Here is a 16,256-nt window from a genome sequence, read left to right on the forward strand (position 1 = left end):
GATACTTGTCTCAAAAAAAGTAAGTAATTAACTAAATAGATAAATAAAAAAAGGAGGCAATCTTAATTTTTTTTTTTTTTTTTTTGAGACAGGCTCTCACTACGTAGCCCTGGATGTCCTGGAATTCAACTTACATATTTCTATACAGTGCGTTTTGATAATATCCATCCAATACTACCTCCCTCCAAATTCCCAGTAGTGACTCCTGTCCTGTTTTCCAACTTTTACTGTTTTTTTTTTTTTATTAATAACCCCCTATGTCCAATTAGTGTTTCCCATATCCATATGGGTTTTGGAGCCATTTACTGGGGCATGGGCAGCCAACCAGAGCATATCTCCCAGAGTGACTTTTCCCCCTGCCCTCTCCACTCATACTTAGCAGCCATTGCTTGCCAGTAGCTGTGCAGTTGGGGGTGGGACTTTGGAGTCCCTCTACCTTCCTGCATACTGGAATTTTTATTGGCTTGCTTATGTCCAGGTAACTACAGCTGTAGCAAGTTGATATATTCAACTACCGTGTCATATCCAGAAGTCAGCTTTTCACAGCTTCCCATAATCTACTGGCTCTTAAATTCCCTTCTGCCTTCTACTGTGATGTTCCCTGTGCCTTGGGTAGGGGAGGTTGGTATAGATGAGCACTCACTCAGTTATACTCAGCATTTGACCAGCTACAAGTGCTGGTATTAATAATTATGGGCTGCAGAAAGAAGCTTCTCTGACCAAAGTTGAGAGTCACATATATCTCTTCTTTGGGTTCAAAACTTCCAAAAGTTTTGGAACTCCTGGCCATAGTTTTTGTTTGTCTTTATTTTTTCTTTTTGAAGATAAAATGAAAATGATATATATAATATAAGCTTTGTGAAATTTTAATTATTAGATGGTAATAACAGATTTAGGAAAGCTATTGTTACTTTTAATGAACTTCAGTTAAATAGCTTTCAAAAAAATTTAAAAAGAGGCACATTTTAGTTCAAAAAAGTAAAAAAAATGTACATAAGAAAGAAACTTGTATTTGATAAACTGGGAAAAGCACTGCCTTTAGTCTTATTCATGTAACAGTTTTTCTGCCAGAAATGTCACATACTACTGCTAAGAACTCTTCCATTAATATTAACTTTGTCACTATGTTAGTGTGGGAGGAACCTCAGTTTGAGTGAAATTTTATCAGTAATACCATTAAAACCAGCATGATTATATTTATTTCAGTCATTGTTCTGATACTCCGAATAACTAGGCTCTTGAACTATATACTATGTAATATCCAGGACAATATATTTTATGTCTTGTATCACATGAATATTTTTTACACACACATAGTGGGTATTAAGAAAAATTAAGTCCTGTTTTAAGTAAACATTTCTACACACCAATTTCTTTTTTTTTTCTATTAAAGTACATTCTCATAGCTTCAGTAATATAAAGTCATTAACTTTATGATACCCTTTATGCACATCTGATTGATACTTGCTTTTGGTTTGGAGCCATTCCGTTTACAAGAATAACCTTCCAGATATTTTTCTACTTCAGTGTGTTGCTATATTATGAGCTGCCTATTGAACATTTCTGGTTAGGGAGCTTGTTCTTGACAAAACTAATTGAATCCCTCAAAATTTGGTTTTGCCTGTTTGTAACAATAACATTGTAACAATAATGTTTGTAATAATAACATTTTTCCAGTTGTCCAAGTTGAAGTATCTTCTTAATCTGACCTTTTTAAAAATACTGGGTTACATAAGGCCATTTTCATACAGGTATACAGCATAGTTGAGCAAATCTACCTCATTCCCCACTACCCTTTTCTTTCTTGCCTTTCTCTTGGTCTGACTTTTTCTCCCTTGTGTCCATACTGTTATTAACAGATAATCCTTGCCTGTTTGTAGCAACTTTTGTCTTTAAACAAAAATTTAAAAAAAAAAAAGTATATACACATAGTACTGAAATTTCATACCACTTGAAGCTTTCCTTTTACTGTGTGTGTATATGTATATGTGCGTATGTAATTTCAATCTTAATGTTCAACATACAAGAGAAAATGTTTTCTGAGTCAGATTATTTTGTGTAACATCTTTCCAGCTCCCTGCTAATGGTTTCATTTTTCTTTATGACTGAATACCCTTGTATATATATATGTATGTACCACAGTATCTGTATTTCTTCATCTGATAATAGACATGTAAGCTGGTTCCATTTCCGGGCTCTTATAAGTAGAGCAGCAATAAACCAAGATAACCTTTTGGATATATAAGCAAGAGTAGTATAGCTGTGACATGTGATGACTATGTTTAGTTTCTTGAGAAACCTCCTTACTGGTTTCCATAGTGGCTACACAAGTTAGCATTTTTGCCAGCAGTATATAGTTCCTCTTCTCTTTGCCCATATGTCAGCTGACGCCTGAACTTGGGTTTTCAGCAAGAGCAGTACAGATGTTTTTTAACAGCTAAGCCATTTCTCCAGACTCTCCCTACTTGTTGGAGGATGGGGGAGAGTTCTGGGCCAAGACGTCAAACTCACTCTGTAGCTGAAGGTGACACAACTTTCTGATGCTCTTGCATCTACCCCTGAATACTGATGTGTCCACCTACCCCATTTATGCACTCCCAGGGAAATAAATCCTGGGTTTTATGCCTGTAAGATAGACAAACAGTCTACCAACCGAGTAACATATTCAGCCTATAATTTCTCTAATAAAAATCACTCTGGCTAGGGTAAGATGGATTCTCAAAGCAGTTTAATTTGTATTTCTTTGTTAGCTAAAGATGCTCTACACTTACTTTTGAACATCATTTTCTTAAATGTGTTATCTCATTAATTGATTGGATAATTTTTGTGTCCTTTTTGTTTACAAATGTTAATATGTTCTCGTGTTTATCTGTGTTTGCGCGTGCATGCGTGCCTCTGTAGTTTTGTGTGTATGTGTTCGCCAGCATGTATATAATAGTTTTCTGCCTTATCTTTTGAGATGGTCTCTGACTGAACATGGAGCTAGCTCATTCAACTATATTGGCTGGTCATCAGTCTCCAAGGATCCCCGTGCCTCTACTCTCAAACACTGAGATTATAGGCATGTCCTGCTGTTCCAGGCTTTATTTTCTTTTATTTTGACATTTATTTTATTTTTTTAAATTTTGTATATATCTTTGTGGGTTTTGTGAATGTATGAGTACAAGTACCCATGGAATCTAGAGGAAAGGCTTTGATTCCCTGAAGCTAAGTTACAGGTGGTTGTGGGCCGCCCCATATGGGTGCTGGAAACTGAACTTGAGTTCTCTATAAGAGTAGTGTATGCTTTTAACCACTGAGCTACCTTATATTCCTTCCTTCTTTCCTTTATTCATTTGCTTGTTTATATTAATGCGACTTCTGGGAAATTCAAGTCAGTTCTCATGTTTGTCTTGCAAGCACTTTGAGAGCTGTGTCATCTCTCTAGCCTGATATCATAATTTTATGTCCTAAAATGGTACCGATTTCTTTCTTTTATATGCATGTAGTTGGCAGAATTTTTTTCTTTTTTTGTAAGACGTCTTTTTTCCCCTTCCCTATGTATTTTAATGTCTTTGTAACTGTGTGAGTTTATTTCTGAGTCCTCTGTTCTCTTCTACTTATCAACATGTCTGTTTTTATGCCAGTACTATGCTGTTTTAGTACTAGGAGTCTGTAGCATAATTTGAAATCAGATACACTGATTTTTATGGCTCTGAATTTGGATTCTCTTTTTAAAATCTTGAGATTATTAGGCTATCTAAATTAGTATCACTTTGCTGCAGCTGTGATAAACTTAGAATTTCTATTGCTTCTTAAAACAACACTACCCAAAAAGCAACTTGAGAAGGAAAAGTTGTATTTTGTCTTACAACCCTCAGGTCACATTCCATCACTGAGGGAAGTCGAGGCAGGAAGCTATAAGCAGGAACTGAAAGAGGCTCTGTAGGAATGCCTCCTGTTGACTTGCTGCCAAGGCTTACTCAGCCTGCTTTCTTTTCAGTTCAGTCTCTTTCTGGTTCAGTTTCCAGCACCACCACCCCTCAGGACCACCTGCTCAGGGATGCTGTTGCCACAGGCCGGTCTAGTGGGACCGTTTTCTCAGCTGGGGTTTCCTCTTAAACAACTCCAGCTTTTATCAAATTGAATAAAACTATCCAACATAAACACATGACCAAAAGTGACTGTGGGAGAGTTTATTTTGGCTTAATGTTTCACAGGTTCCTTCCTAGAGGGGAGGTGTGGCAGCAGGCAGTGGGTATAGGAAGGAAGCGCTCACCTCTTGAGCCACGAGCACAGAGGGGAGAGGGTGAGCTGGAAGTGGTGCAAGGCTGTACATCTGAAAGCTGGATTCTAGTGATGCCCTTCAGCCAGGCTGTACCCTAAATACGGGATGCCACCAGCCAAGAACAAAGGGGCACACTTTTCATTCAGACCACCACAGCTCTTTCTGAGTGTTCAAAAGAAGCATTCATAGCTATAAACATTACTCTCAGAGCTATTACTCTCTCATTACTCAGAGCTTCCTTAGTTATATCCCCAAGGTTCTGGTTAAGTTATGCTTTCATTTTAATCTGTCTAGGACATTTTAGGTTATTTTGGCCAGTGACTCACTAGCCTTTCAGGTGTCTTTGTTCAGTCTCTGTATTTGTATAATTTCTAGAGTTTTTCTTGCTATTGATTACTAATTAACTTGCTGTATGTTTGGATAAGATACAAGATTCTATTTAGATTTATTATTATTATTTAGTAAGACTTGGTTTGTATCTTCAGTACTGGCTGCAATGTCCTCCTCTGTGGCTTAGCAAGGCTATTCCTCCCTTGGGCACGGAAGGTAAAGGAGCCAGTCCTTGAGTTCATGTCAGAAATAGTTCCTGTTCCCCTTACTAGGGAAACACACTTGGATGCTGAGCTACCATGAGCTACATCGAGCAGGGGTTCTAGGTTATATCCAAACATGGTCCTTGGTTGGAGAAACAGTCTCATAGAGGACCCCCGTGCCCTGACATATTTTGTCCTTGTGGTGCTCCTGTCCTCTCCCGGTCATATTAACTCCCCCTTATATCATATGATTCCCTGCACTCTACTGAAGGTTTGGTTATGACTCTCAGTATCTGCTTTGATACGCTGCTAGGTAGAGTCTTTCAGAGACCCTCTGTGGTAGGTTCCTGTCCTGTTTCTTGTTTTCTCCTACTTCCCATGTCCATCCCATTTGTATTTCTAAGTGAGGATTGATCATCTTACTCTGGGTCCTCTTTCTTGTTTATCTTCTTTAGGTACACATATTTTAGAATAGTTATCCTATCTTATAGGACCATATAAGTGAGTGTATACCATGTGTGTCTTTCTGCTCTGGGGATACCTCACTCAGGATGATCTTTTCTAGATCCCACCATTTGCCTGCACATTTCAGGATTTCCTTTTTTTAATTGCTGAGTAGTATTCCATTGTGTAAAAGTACCACAATTTCTGTATCCATTCCTCCATTGAGGGATATCTGGGTTGTTTCCAGGTTCTGGCTATTACGAATAAAGCTGCTACAAACATGGTTGAACAAATGTCCTTGTTGTTGACTTGAGCATCTTTTGGATATATGCCTAGGAGTGCTGGATCTTGAAGAAGCACTATTCCTAATTGTCTGAGAAAGCACCAGATTGATTTCCACAGTGGTTGTACAAGTTTACATTCCCACCAGCAGTGGAGGAGGGTTCCCAATTCTCCACAACCTCTCCAGCATGTGTTGTCACTTGAGTTTTTAACCTTTGCCATTCTGATGGGTGTAAGGTGAAATCTCAGGGTTGTTTTGATTTGCATCTCTCTGATGGCTAAGGAAGTTGAGTATCTCTTTAAGTGTTTCTCTGACATTCGATTTTCCTCTACAGAGAATTCTCCATTTAGCTCCGTACCCCATTTTTTAGTTGGATTGCTTGATTTATAGCTTTTTAATTTCTTTAGTTCTTTATATATTCTGGATATCAGCCCTCTGTCAGATATAGGGTTGGTAAAGATCCTTTCCCAGTCTGTAGGCTGTCGTTTTGTTCTAATGACAATGTCTTTTGCTTTACAGAAGCTTTTCAGTTTCACGAGGTCCCATTTATCAATTGTTACTGTAAGAGCCTGTGATGTTGGTGTTTTGTTCAGGAAGTTGTCACCTGGGCCAATGAGTTCCAAGGTCTTCCCCACTTTTTCTTCTAACCGATTTAGTGTATCTGGTTTTATGTTAAGGTCTTTGACCCACTTGGACTTTAGTTTTGTGCAGGGTGATAAATATGGATCTATTTGCATTTTTCTGCATGTAGCCAACCAGTTGGACTGGCACCATTTGTTGAAGATGCTGTCTTTTTTCCATTGAATGATTTGGCTTCTTTGTCGAAAATCAAGTATTCATAGATGTTTGGGTTTATTTCTGGGTCTTCTATTCGGTTCCATTGATCTACTTTTCTGCTTCTATGCCAATACCATGTGGCTGCCCACTCTCTCCATATCTCTTCAGCATAGTACTGGAAGTCCTGGCTAGAGCAATGAGACAAGTAAAGGAGATCAAGGGGATACAAATCGGAACAGAAGAGGTCAAAGTTTCACTATTCACAGATGATATGATAGTATACATGAGTGACCCCAAAAATTCAACCAGAGAACTCCTTCAGCTGATAGACACCTTCAGCAAAGTGGCTGGATACAAAATTAATTCAAAAAAATCGGAAGCCCTCCAGTATACCCAAGACAAAAGGGCTGAGAAAGAAATAATGGAAATGACACCCTTCACAATAGCCAAAAACCAATAACATAAAGTACCTTGGGGTGACTTTAACCAAGCAAGTGAAAAACCTGTTTGAAAAAAACTTCAAGTCTCTGAAGAAAGACATTGAAGGAGATAGCAGAAGATGGAAAGATCTCCCGTGCTCATGGATTGGTAGGTTTAACAGTGAAAATGGCCATTCTACCAAAAGCAATCTACAGATTCAATTCAGTGCCCATCAAAATACTAATACAGTTCTTTACAGACCCTGAAAGAAAAATTCTCAACTTCCTATGGAGAAACAAAAAAAAACAGAATTTCCAAAATGATCCTGTAGAACAACAGATCATCTGGAGGCATCTCCATCCCTGATTTCAAGCTGTACTACAGAGCAATAGTAGTTTCTAATTTCATTTGTAATTTCTTTGATCCATACTGGTATGCAGTTTAATTTCCACTTATTTAAAAATTTTCCTTTGTTGCTGATTTATACTTTCAGTCCTTTGTGATTAGTGAACAAGTTCTGTATTCGGACTTTTTAAGTTAGTTTCGGCTTGTTATGTGACCTAATACATTTATCATACATTTTAAGAGAATGTATGTTGTGCTGTTTTTGATGTTCTGTGCTTGTTTGGCTTATGATGTTACGAAGTCTTGTGTTTCCTTGGTAATCTTTATCTGCTTTCATCATTATTAGCTGTACTATTGTGCTATCTCTTATATAATTATAAAAGATATTAAGTCTGCTAGTTTTTCTTCTTTTATAACTTACCTGTTTCAGATTTCTATCACAGGAAAAAAACAGTAGGAGGTTATAAAGTTTGTCTGTGTATGTGTGTGTCATTAGTTTAACTGCTGTGTGAGACTGGTTAATAAGTTCAGTATCAGAAGGCAAGCAGTCAAGAATTGCAGGGTAGAAGCTGGTGGCAAACCCTAACACTACATCCATATGTGATATTTCTTTATTGGGGAAACTTTCATTTTCTTCTATTTTTTAACTGATTCTACCCAAATGGTCTGTTTCTCTCTGTGTGTGTGCGCGCGCGCATGCGTAGATGTGTGTGTTTGAATGCATGCTTACAGCTCATGTGTTTGGATGTAGAGTCCCAAAGTTAATGTATAGTGACTTTTTAATCACTCTGCTTTACTTACTGAATCAGGGTCTTTCACTGAAACAGACCTTGCCATTTCTGTCTAATCTAGCTATCGAGCTGGCATGCCCTAGGAATTCCAGTCCTCCTCCAGAATACTAGGATTATGGGTGGTTGCAACACCTGCCTTGTTCTGGAGATGGGGACTCGGATCCTCCCGATTTATGGCAAGCACATGTCCACCAAGCCGTTTCCCCAGTCCCTGAGTGTAGAGTGTTGTTTGCTTATGGTTTTTGTTTTAAGTTTTAAGGACATGAGTTACATAGAGTTACAGTGAGTTAACATGAGTTACAGTGTACTGTTGTACACTGATTTTACAAGTACAGTTGTATGCATTTTTGACACATACATATACCTGTCAAGATATAAAACCATCTTCACCTTTTTTGCCCTTCCTAATTGATTTTCTAGCCACCAGAAACAATTGCTTTTGAAAAATGTTTGCATGTATTCTACGTAAGGATTTCTTGCTGTAGGATGTCGTATAACTTCAATATATGCTTGTTTCTGGCTTCCTTCACTCACTCACCCACTCATTTATTTGTTTATTTATTTAGAGACAGGCTTTTGCCATTGCACCCAGATTAGCCTTTGTAAAAGTCACTTTTTATTCACCTGATTTAATTGTTGTCTAACTTTTATTCTCCACATATAATTGTCTTACAGGCTTACTGCCTTTTTCTGCTAAGCCTAGTCCTGGAAGCGTCTATCAATCCTACAATCTTGTCTGACTCATTCTGTCAAGTCTTTCTCTGATTTGTCACTTTGTCTGCCCCTCAATTAAACCATCACTTTCAAACACTTTCAAACTAACTTTACCCTCATTGTTTGGGATTAAAGGTGTGTACTAAGAGCATCTTTATATTCCAGCCAGAGTAGCCATGTTTATGGATTAAAATCCCTCTACAGGCCTTAACCTCAGAATCTTCTTCCTACCTCAGTTCCCAAGGCTAAGACTATAGACATGTACTACCACATTCGACGTTATCTAGTTTCTTTTACATACCTGAGCACTTATGAGGCTAATTCATGTTGGTTGTGTCCATGGCTATGACTTTGTCATCATAAATTTTCTGACAGTAAATTTTTGTTCATTTTTACAGATTTCTGAGAGTTGAAATTTCTTCCCCAGTATAATACTTTAAAACATGACAAACAGAGAAATAGACATCAATTTTCTGATATTTCTGTGAACTATAATTACATGTTGACTGGTTTATAGTTAAGTATATTCTTTGTTATGGATGTATATGTTTATAAAGCATTTGTTTTAATTTTATAGGATTATGTACTGAAGGACTGTACCGTGTTAGTGGAAATAAAACTGATCAAGACAACATTCAAAAGCAGTTTGATCAAGGTAATATAATTACAAAACAAAATTATTGTCTTACTGTGTTCATTATTAGAATTTTATGGTAGAAAAACATTTTGACGTAAGCTGTGATACATTGAGGGACTATTTGTTTTACCCTATTTTATTTTTTCTAATTCATTAAGCTATCTACAAATAAAATAATAATAATCTATAAAGCTGTTGCCAGAATTAGAAAGCAGTAAATTTACTTATGATGGATTAGCAACTATTATATCTGAAATGCTACTATGTAAAAGTGCTTTCTTAATTGTAAGAAACAAGTAATCTTTAGGAGCATATTCAGAAGTGAGTCCCTATCTAGTAAGGTATTCCATGTCTGATCAAAGACAAAACTAAGAAATGAAAACCAAAAGTATGAGGAGGAAGTAAGTGAATATTTTTATAGTCTTTGACTGGAAAAGCCCAAAATTTGGTAAGAAACTAGAAAGCATAAATGAATAACAATCAATGCTACCTGAAAATGTAAAAATGTTTTATGAGAATATAAAAACAAAATCTTCAGCAGAGTATGGAGTTACTTATATAGATCAAATCATTAGAATATATTTGAAAATATACTTAGCCTTTACCAATGACAGATTTTTGTTTCAAGTTTGTATTATCAGTGAAAAAGATTGTTGGTAATGTAGGCAAAAACATTTTGTATACCTGTTATAGGCACATTCTGAGAGACAGTTTGTGAATGTTAAAATTCAGATTCCTTTGATTTGGAAATTCTACTTCAAGAAATTTGCATTTCTATTCCAGAAGCCTTTGCATGAGCTTGTTAAAGGCATTTGTTGCAGTATTTACAATTTTAAAAGGAGAGGGGAACCACCCATGTATCTATGAATGTTGAATATTGTAATGAGGTTGAGTAATTATTCACGTTTGTTAAAATGTCAGACCACCACTTACTGAGTGATATAGTCATGTGAACTATAAGAGAAACTGTTTGTATTTTATGTGTCCAGCTGGTACAATTCCACTTTGAGTGAGTGCAGAGGATAAATAGTTAGAGGTCGTGAATTCAATTAAGTGCCTTTACTTTTTAGTGTTGCCACTTACTGTCTGCCTCGGGCAAGTCAATCTTTCTAGATCTTTTATTTTTATTTTTTTTTCCATCATACAGTGGAGATAAAAGAGCAAATATGAGGCTGATGAGATAATGCTTTTCCAGTAAGATATGTAAATGGCCTATATTTTCTTTAAGAGATCATAAAAGGCTCTAAGAGGCATGGTATAAAATACAAGTAATGATTATTTCTAAGTCATGGGGACGATCCTTTTTTGATCTGTGTTTTTACACTTCAGTAACTTGCTAATATCAAATAAATCTTAGGATACACCTTTAGCATGTTCCTTTCTTGTTCTTTAAATCTGCCCTTTACTAATTTAATCTATTTATTTAATACATTACAAAATAGAATTTAAAGGTCCAAATTAGAATTGATATGCATAATTTGAATTGTTTATCTTCTTAGTTTCTTGTCTTTAGGTCTGTGTATAAACAGGAAATTACAAGAGCAGTAGTATTTTAATTCTTTAATGTACTGTATGATGCTGTATAAGATACAGTATTTAAAAAGTATTCTTTTGCATGGGGTCGTGTCTTTTCCTGATCTTTACAGTTTGCTGGCTTGTGAGGAAAAGTAGTTAATGGGAAATGTCTTCTGGCAGAAGAGTGTCCATTCAGTTTACCTCTGCATTAAGTTTAAATTTCATTATTTAGATTAAGTTTTGCTTTTGTTTTATAGATCATAATATCAATCTAGTATCAATGGAAGTGACAGTAAATGCTGTAGCTGGAGCTCTCAAAGCTTTCTTTGCTGATCTGCCAGATCCTTTGATTCCGTATTCACTCCACCCAGAGCTTTTGGAAGCAGCAAGTAAGCATAAACTTGGGGGGAGGGGGAGCGGTAATGGTGGATTTTGAATATTGTTTGCCAGAATCATTTATACACTAGAATCTATGCACTAGAATTTATAGTTAAAAATTCACTTTATCAGAAACGTTCTTAACAGTATCCACCAAGTTTAAATAAAGTCAGGGCTCCCATGGATGGCCTTAGGGATACTTGCTTTTAGCTACTCTCACAGATAATGAGGGTTGACAGCCAGTAAGCACTAGGATCCTCCTGTCTCCTCCTTTTTCCCACTCTCCTGGGGTTATAAGAAACTGTCCATGATCTGACTTTACATGGCAGTAGAACCTGAACTTAGGTCTTCATGCTTGCTTGCATAGCACCTCCTAGATAATTTAAATGCACCTAGAAGATGAGGGTTTTTTAGCTAAGTAAGGGTGGAGAAGTATGGCAGAAAGATATAGTACTTGACTCAGAGAGTATACTACTTTGACATCAGCCACTCACTGTTTCTAGTATGTACATATCATTTGGAAATGGAATCTAAGAAATGTCGTGCTTATTTTGCATTTATGGCTAAAATTAATGTAATTTCTAACTTTTTTCTTCTAATATATGGCTTCATGTTGTTTTAAATGAGATTACTCCTTTAGATTTATTTTAAAAGTTCTCAGTTGTTTGATTTTTAATTATAATACTGCTCTGAGCCAGCAAGCTGTCTCCGTGGGAAAAGGTGCTTAACACTAAGCTTAACAACCTGAGATCGAGTCCCAGACACACATGTGAAAGGAGAGAAACAAATTCAACAAGTGTTACATGCACTGTGGCATATGCCTGTCCCTTCTCCCACTTTTAGATGTATAAATAAGTGAAGTATAAAAAGAAAAATAAATTTTAAAAGGAGCCTAGAGAGATGGTTCAGCAGATAAGAGCACTTGTGGAGGACCTGAGTTGAGTTTTCAGTACCTGTGCAAGTGGCACACAACCAACTCTGATTCTAGTTCCAGGTGGTCCAACACCTTTTTTCTCCTGGAACACCTGCACTTGTGCACACCTCTCTGCAAAGATGCATACACATAAATTATAGAAAAATACAAATCTTAAAAGTAAAGTCCTTCAAAACAGTAAAAATATTCCCAGATGTTACTTCTTAGTCATAAACACTAGCCTTACAACTTCCTACTTAGGGCATGTTAAAGCCCTAGTTTAGAAGTAAAATGTGACAAATAAGAATTTTTAGTACTTGATAATTCTACCATGATGTGAAGGAGAGCAAATAGAAAATAAATCTCTCATCTTCAGTACTTGTCCTGTTTTATAAGTGCATAAACTTGGAAAGTAACTATATTAAATGTGTATGCTACCTGTGAAGGAAATACTTTGCTAAAGGTGATTACAAATGTGGTGTGGATAACTATGGCTTCAGGGGTCTCTCATGCCTGTCACTGGTTTTGGAAGTCTTTTGAACCTGAGGGGCATACTTTTATCAAAAGAAAAACTTGATGACACATTTAACCATATTTCAAAATTTCCTTGGAAGATCCTCATTATTTCTTTATTACATGTTGTCTGTTACTGACTGCTTTTGTTGTTCAGCTCAAGGACTGAGTAGTTGTGCCCATAAAGCCTGAAATTCTGTCATGTATAAAAGGAGTATTAAAGAGACTAGCATCTTATAGGTAATTAGGTAATTCTAAATAAATTTCTAGTTGTATATAAAGTAAATATAATATACTTCAGTTAATTTTTATAGTAGATATTAACTGGATGTTTGTATCAGATATTTGAAAGTTTATTAATTTTACACCAAAAAATTTCTTTTACAGAAATCCCAGATAAAACAGAACGCCTTCATGCCTTGAAAGAAATTGTTAAGAAATTTCATCCTGTAAACTATGATGTATTCAGATATGTGATAACACATCTGAACAGGTACTTGCAAATAAAATGCACTTTGTGTTTCAAACCTGTGACCTTTATAAGCTGAATAGTTACAACTTCTATTAAGGAGGATTCAGACTAAACACAAGGTTGTGTTTGGGTTCTTTGTAATGGCTATCGATATTATCTAATTAGTAGTCATAAAGCTTCATGGTTAGCATTTTGCACATATGGTCAGTGTTTGTTTATTTATTTATTATTGTACTAGGAATTAAACCCAGGTCTTTCCACAGACTATGTAAGCATTCTACCACTGAGCTGTACACCCATCCCAACAATATATTTTTTCTCTCTGAGTCTCTTTTTTTTTTTTTTTTTCTTTTGTGTCGAGTCTTAAAGTGTTAGTTGGAAAATGACAGCCAAATTAACCAAATCAAACTATTTGGAATTGGAGGAATTGGGTTTAAAGAGAGAAATGATAAGTAGAGTAAGAACTCTTGCACGGTTCATATCACTTTGTCTACTGTGTTGTATGTTTTGTGTATTCCATGTGGGGAGATTTATCACAAACTGTCCTGTTACCCAAAATATAGGACACTAATTTCTGTTTTCTTAATTCTTAATATAGTACAGTTGGAAAGTTATTATGTTAAGTGAGAGGCACTGTAGTGTTGATGATTAAGATTTGCTCACACAGTGTAGTCAAACAGAATTCAGATTGCATTGTCGGTTGTAATTGTAACGTTAGGCAAACTAACCAGTTCTCAGTTACGAAAAAGAGAAAAGGAGCACTCCATGAAATGTTCTTAAGATTGGATGGGTATTTGGGGGGACGGGTTGTATTTGTGTGTATTATTAGTTTCACAAATACAAAGATACACTTTTACCAAAAGTTTATTTTAAAAAAGAATTTAGTGACAATTTAAAGAGTTCTGTGGGAATGTGGTGTGGCTCAGTGGTAGAACCTTTGCCTAGCATCTGGGGAGCCTTGAGTTTGATCCCCACCACAAGGAATAAACTGCAATAATCATAGTGAGAGCCAAATGAAGTGCATTTCTATTCTTTTTAAAAGGGACTATTCACTAATGTTTAAAGTTTTGTTATTGCTATTAATGCGATATATAAAATTCTGTCAGTGTACTATAATATTATCAAGTTGACAGTTTCTTTTTAAACTAGGTTTATAACCCTAATTCTAAGTCCCCTTTTTAAAAAGAAACTGTCAACTTGATAATATTATAGTACACAGAATTTTTTTTATGAAAAATAACTAATGGTTAGTATATTGTTGACAGTATATATGGGAGTTTTAGACCTTAATGTAGACAGTGGTGATATTTTTTGAATATACCAAGCTGAATTAAAACTTGAACTTGATTTAAAAGATTATGAAAAAGGGACAGAGCAAAGTATATTCAAAGAGTCAGTACTGGCCCACCTTCAAAGTTATCTTAAGTACTGTATTCTAAAACTGTCTTTGGCTATGTACAGTAATAAACAGCACAGCCAAAACCATGCTTGATGATTAAGAACACAAAGAGGAGGCTTATTTCGACTGACCAAAATAAAGGTGGAAAAAGTAAAGCGATGGAGGAACAATTCCAGGTTATACTGGACGGTACTGTTTAGATTATGACTCATTGACTACCTTTAGTCTGTATAATGGTAAAATTTGTTTCAGAATATATAAATCTTCTTTCACTATTCAAGCTATTCTTCTTGCTAGGAGACCACACTTGTTATGGAAGGAGCATTATATGATTTGCATTCTTTGTGGCCCTGAGAAATATTGGAGAATAGCACATGAACTCTTCAGACTTCAGTCTTTAAAGGACCACTCTACTGCATGGTTCTGGTTTTCTTTTGTATTGCTGTGCTAAATACCATGGCCAGAAGCAACTTTGAGGAAGAAAGGATTTATTTGGCTTACATTTCCCACATCTGTCATCAAAAGTAAAGGCAGGATAGGAGCTGAAGTGGAAACCACGGCTTTCTGGTTTGCCCCTAACTCTTGCTCAGCTAGCTTTTTTTTATACAGCCCAGGACTCTTTGCCTAGCACACTTTGGTAACAGGCTTAGTGGGCTGGACTACTACATGAATCTTCAGGCAAAGAAATAGCCTTCAGACATACCCACAGGCAGGTCTGTTTGAGACAGTGCTAGTATCTTAATTAAGTCTTTTAAGTGATTCTAGACTATGTGTAAGGTTGACAGCTGAAGCTATCTAGGAACTAGAATATAACTTGATAAAGCCTCTGTGTGTGTGTGTGTGCGCGCGCGTTGCCTTCTCTCACAGTACTGAGGACAGATAGCAGTGAACAAAATAGTCATAGCTTTCATGGGGCTAGAATTCTGTTTTTGACAGATTAACCAGATTGTAGTTACCTGTGGAATGATTCTTTGATTATATTCTTTTACTCTTCATATCCAGTGAGTACCAAGTTCTTTTTTCTTTTTTTAATTGTTTTTCCATTTTTGTTCCCTTACCATGACTTTATTTACTATTTCTCATTCAGGGAACTGGAACTGCTAGTGTTAACAGTAGTTCTTTGCCAACTTTTATTTTTACCCTCCCTTAATTCTAATGCCAAGATGATCTTTGTAAAACACCTTTGCATAAAGATTGGTTTAGATGTTTTTATGTTTTGCTTATGCATCTGCGTACTCTTATGTGTTCCTGATGGCTGTGTGGTGGGAATATGTTGCCATGGAACTATAGTTGCAGACAGTTGTAGACTACAATGTGGGTCCTAGGATCTGAACTCAGGTTCTCTGCAAAAGCAACAGGTTTTCTTACTTGCTGAGCAACCTCTCCAGCACCAAAGGTGTTTCAGTGTTTAAAATAGTATTCTATCGCTTTAGGGTAGACCCTAAACTGATTAACACTGACTGTTCTACTTCCTTTCTTTTCCATAAACAGCAGTTAATTAACAACTGTTAGTAATAACAGTTTTCTAAGAGTATCAGTTTGTGACACATCTTAATATGCTACCAGTAGTTTGAGAGTGTGGTACCCAAAACCACAACTATCTGAGACTTTGTAAGGAATATATATTATTAGACCTCACCAGGCATCACAGACTTCAGTCACCAGCACTTTGTTTTAACAAGCCCTCCAGAAGGCTCTAACAAGTGCTGTAGCCGCTTTTGTAACTCACCTTCTCTTCCTTCCTACCGTTCTTCCCACCTTACCTTTCACTTAACCTTAAACTTTACCTTGTCCCTGAAGCTGTCCCTGATCAACCTCATTTCTGATTCAGTAACTTAAGTTAGACGCCACACTG

At 36.3% G+C, this 16,256-nt stretch overlaps 1 protein-coding gene across 3 annotated transcripts in view; it reads left to right on the top strand.

Annotated features, from left to right (window-relative positions):
- The window catches only part of Arhgap5 (Rho GTPase activating protein 5), a 68,513-nt gene that overhangs the window by 49,140 nt on the left and 3,117 nt on the right, over nucleotides 1-16,256 (top strand). For all 3 annotated transcript variants that reach the window (XM_060387488.1, XM_060387489.1, XM_060387486.1), the window contains exons 4-6: nucleotides 9,152-9,229; nucleotides 10,984-11,115; nucleotides 12,918-13,023. In XM_060387488.1, the coding sequence (XP_060243471.1) occupies nucleotides 9,152-9,229; nucleotides 10,984-11,115; nucleotides 12,918-13,023 (316 nt within the window). The remainder of the gene's footprint in view (nucleotides 1-9,151; nucleotides 9,230-10,983; nucleotides 11,116-12,917; nucleotides 13,024-16,256) is intronic.

Source organism: Meriones unguiculatus, chromosome 7 (assembly GCF_030254825.1).
Source record: "Meriones unguiculatus strain TT.TT164.6M chromosome 7, Bangor_MerUng_6.1, whole genome shotgun sequence".
Taxonomy (NCBI): Eukaryota; Metazoa; Chordata; class Mammalia; order Rodentia; family Muridae; genus Meriones; species Meriones unguiculatus.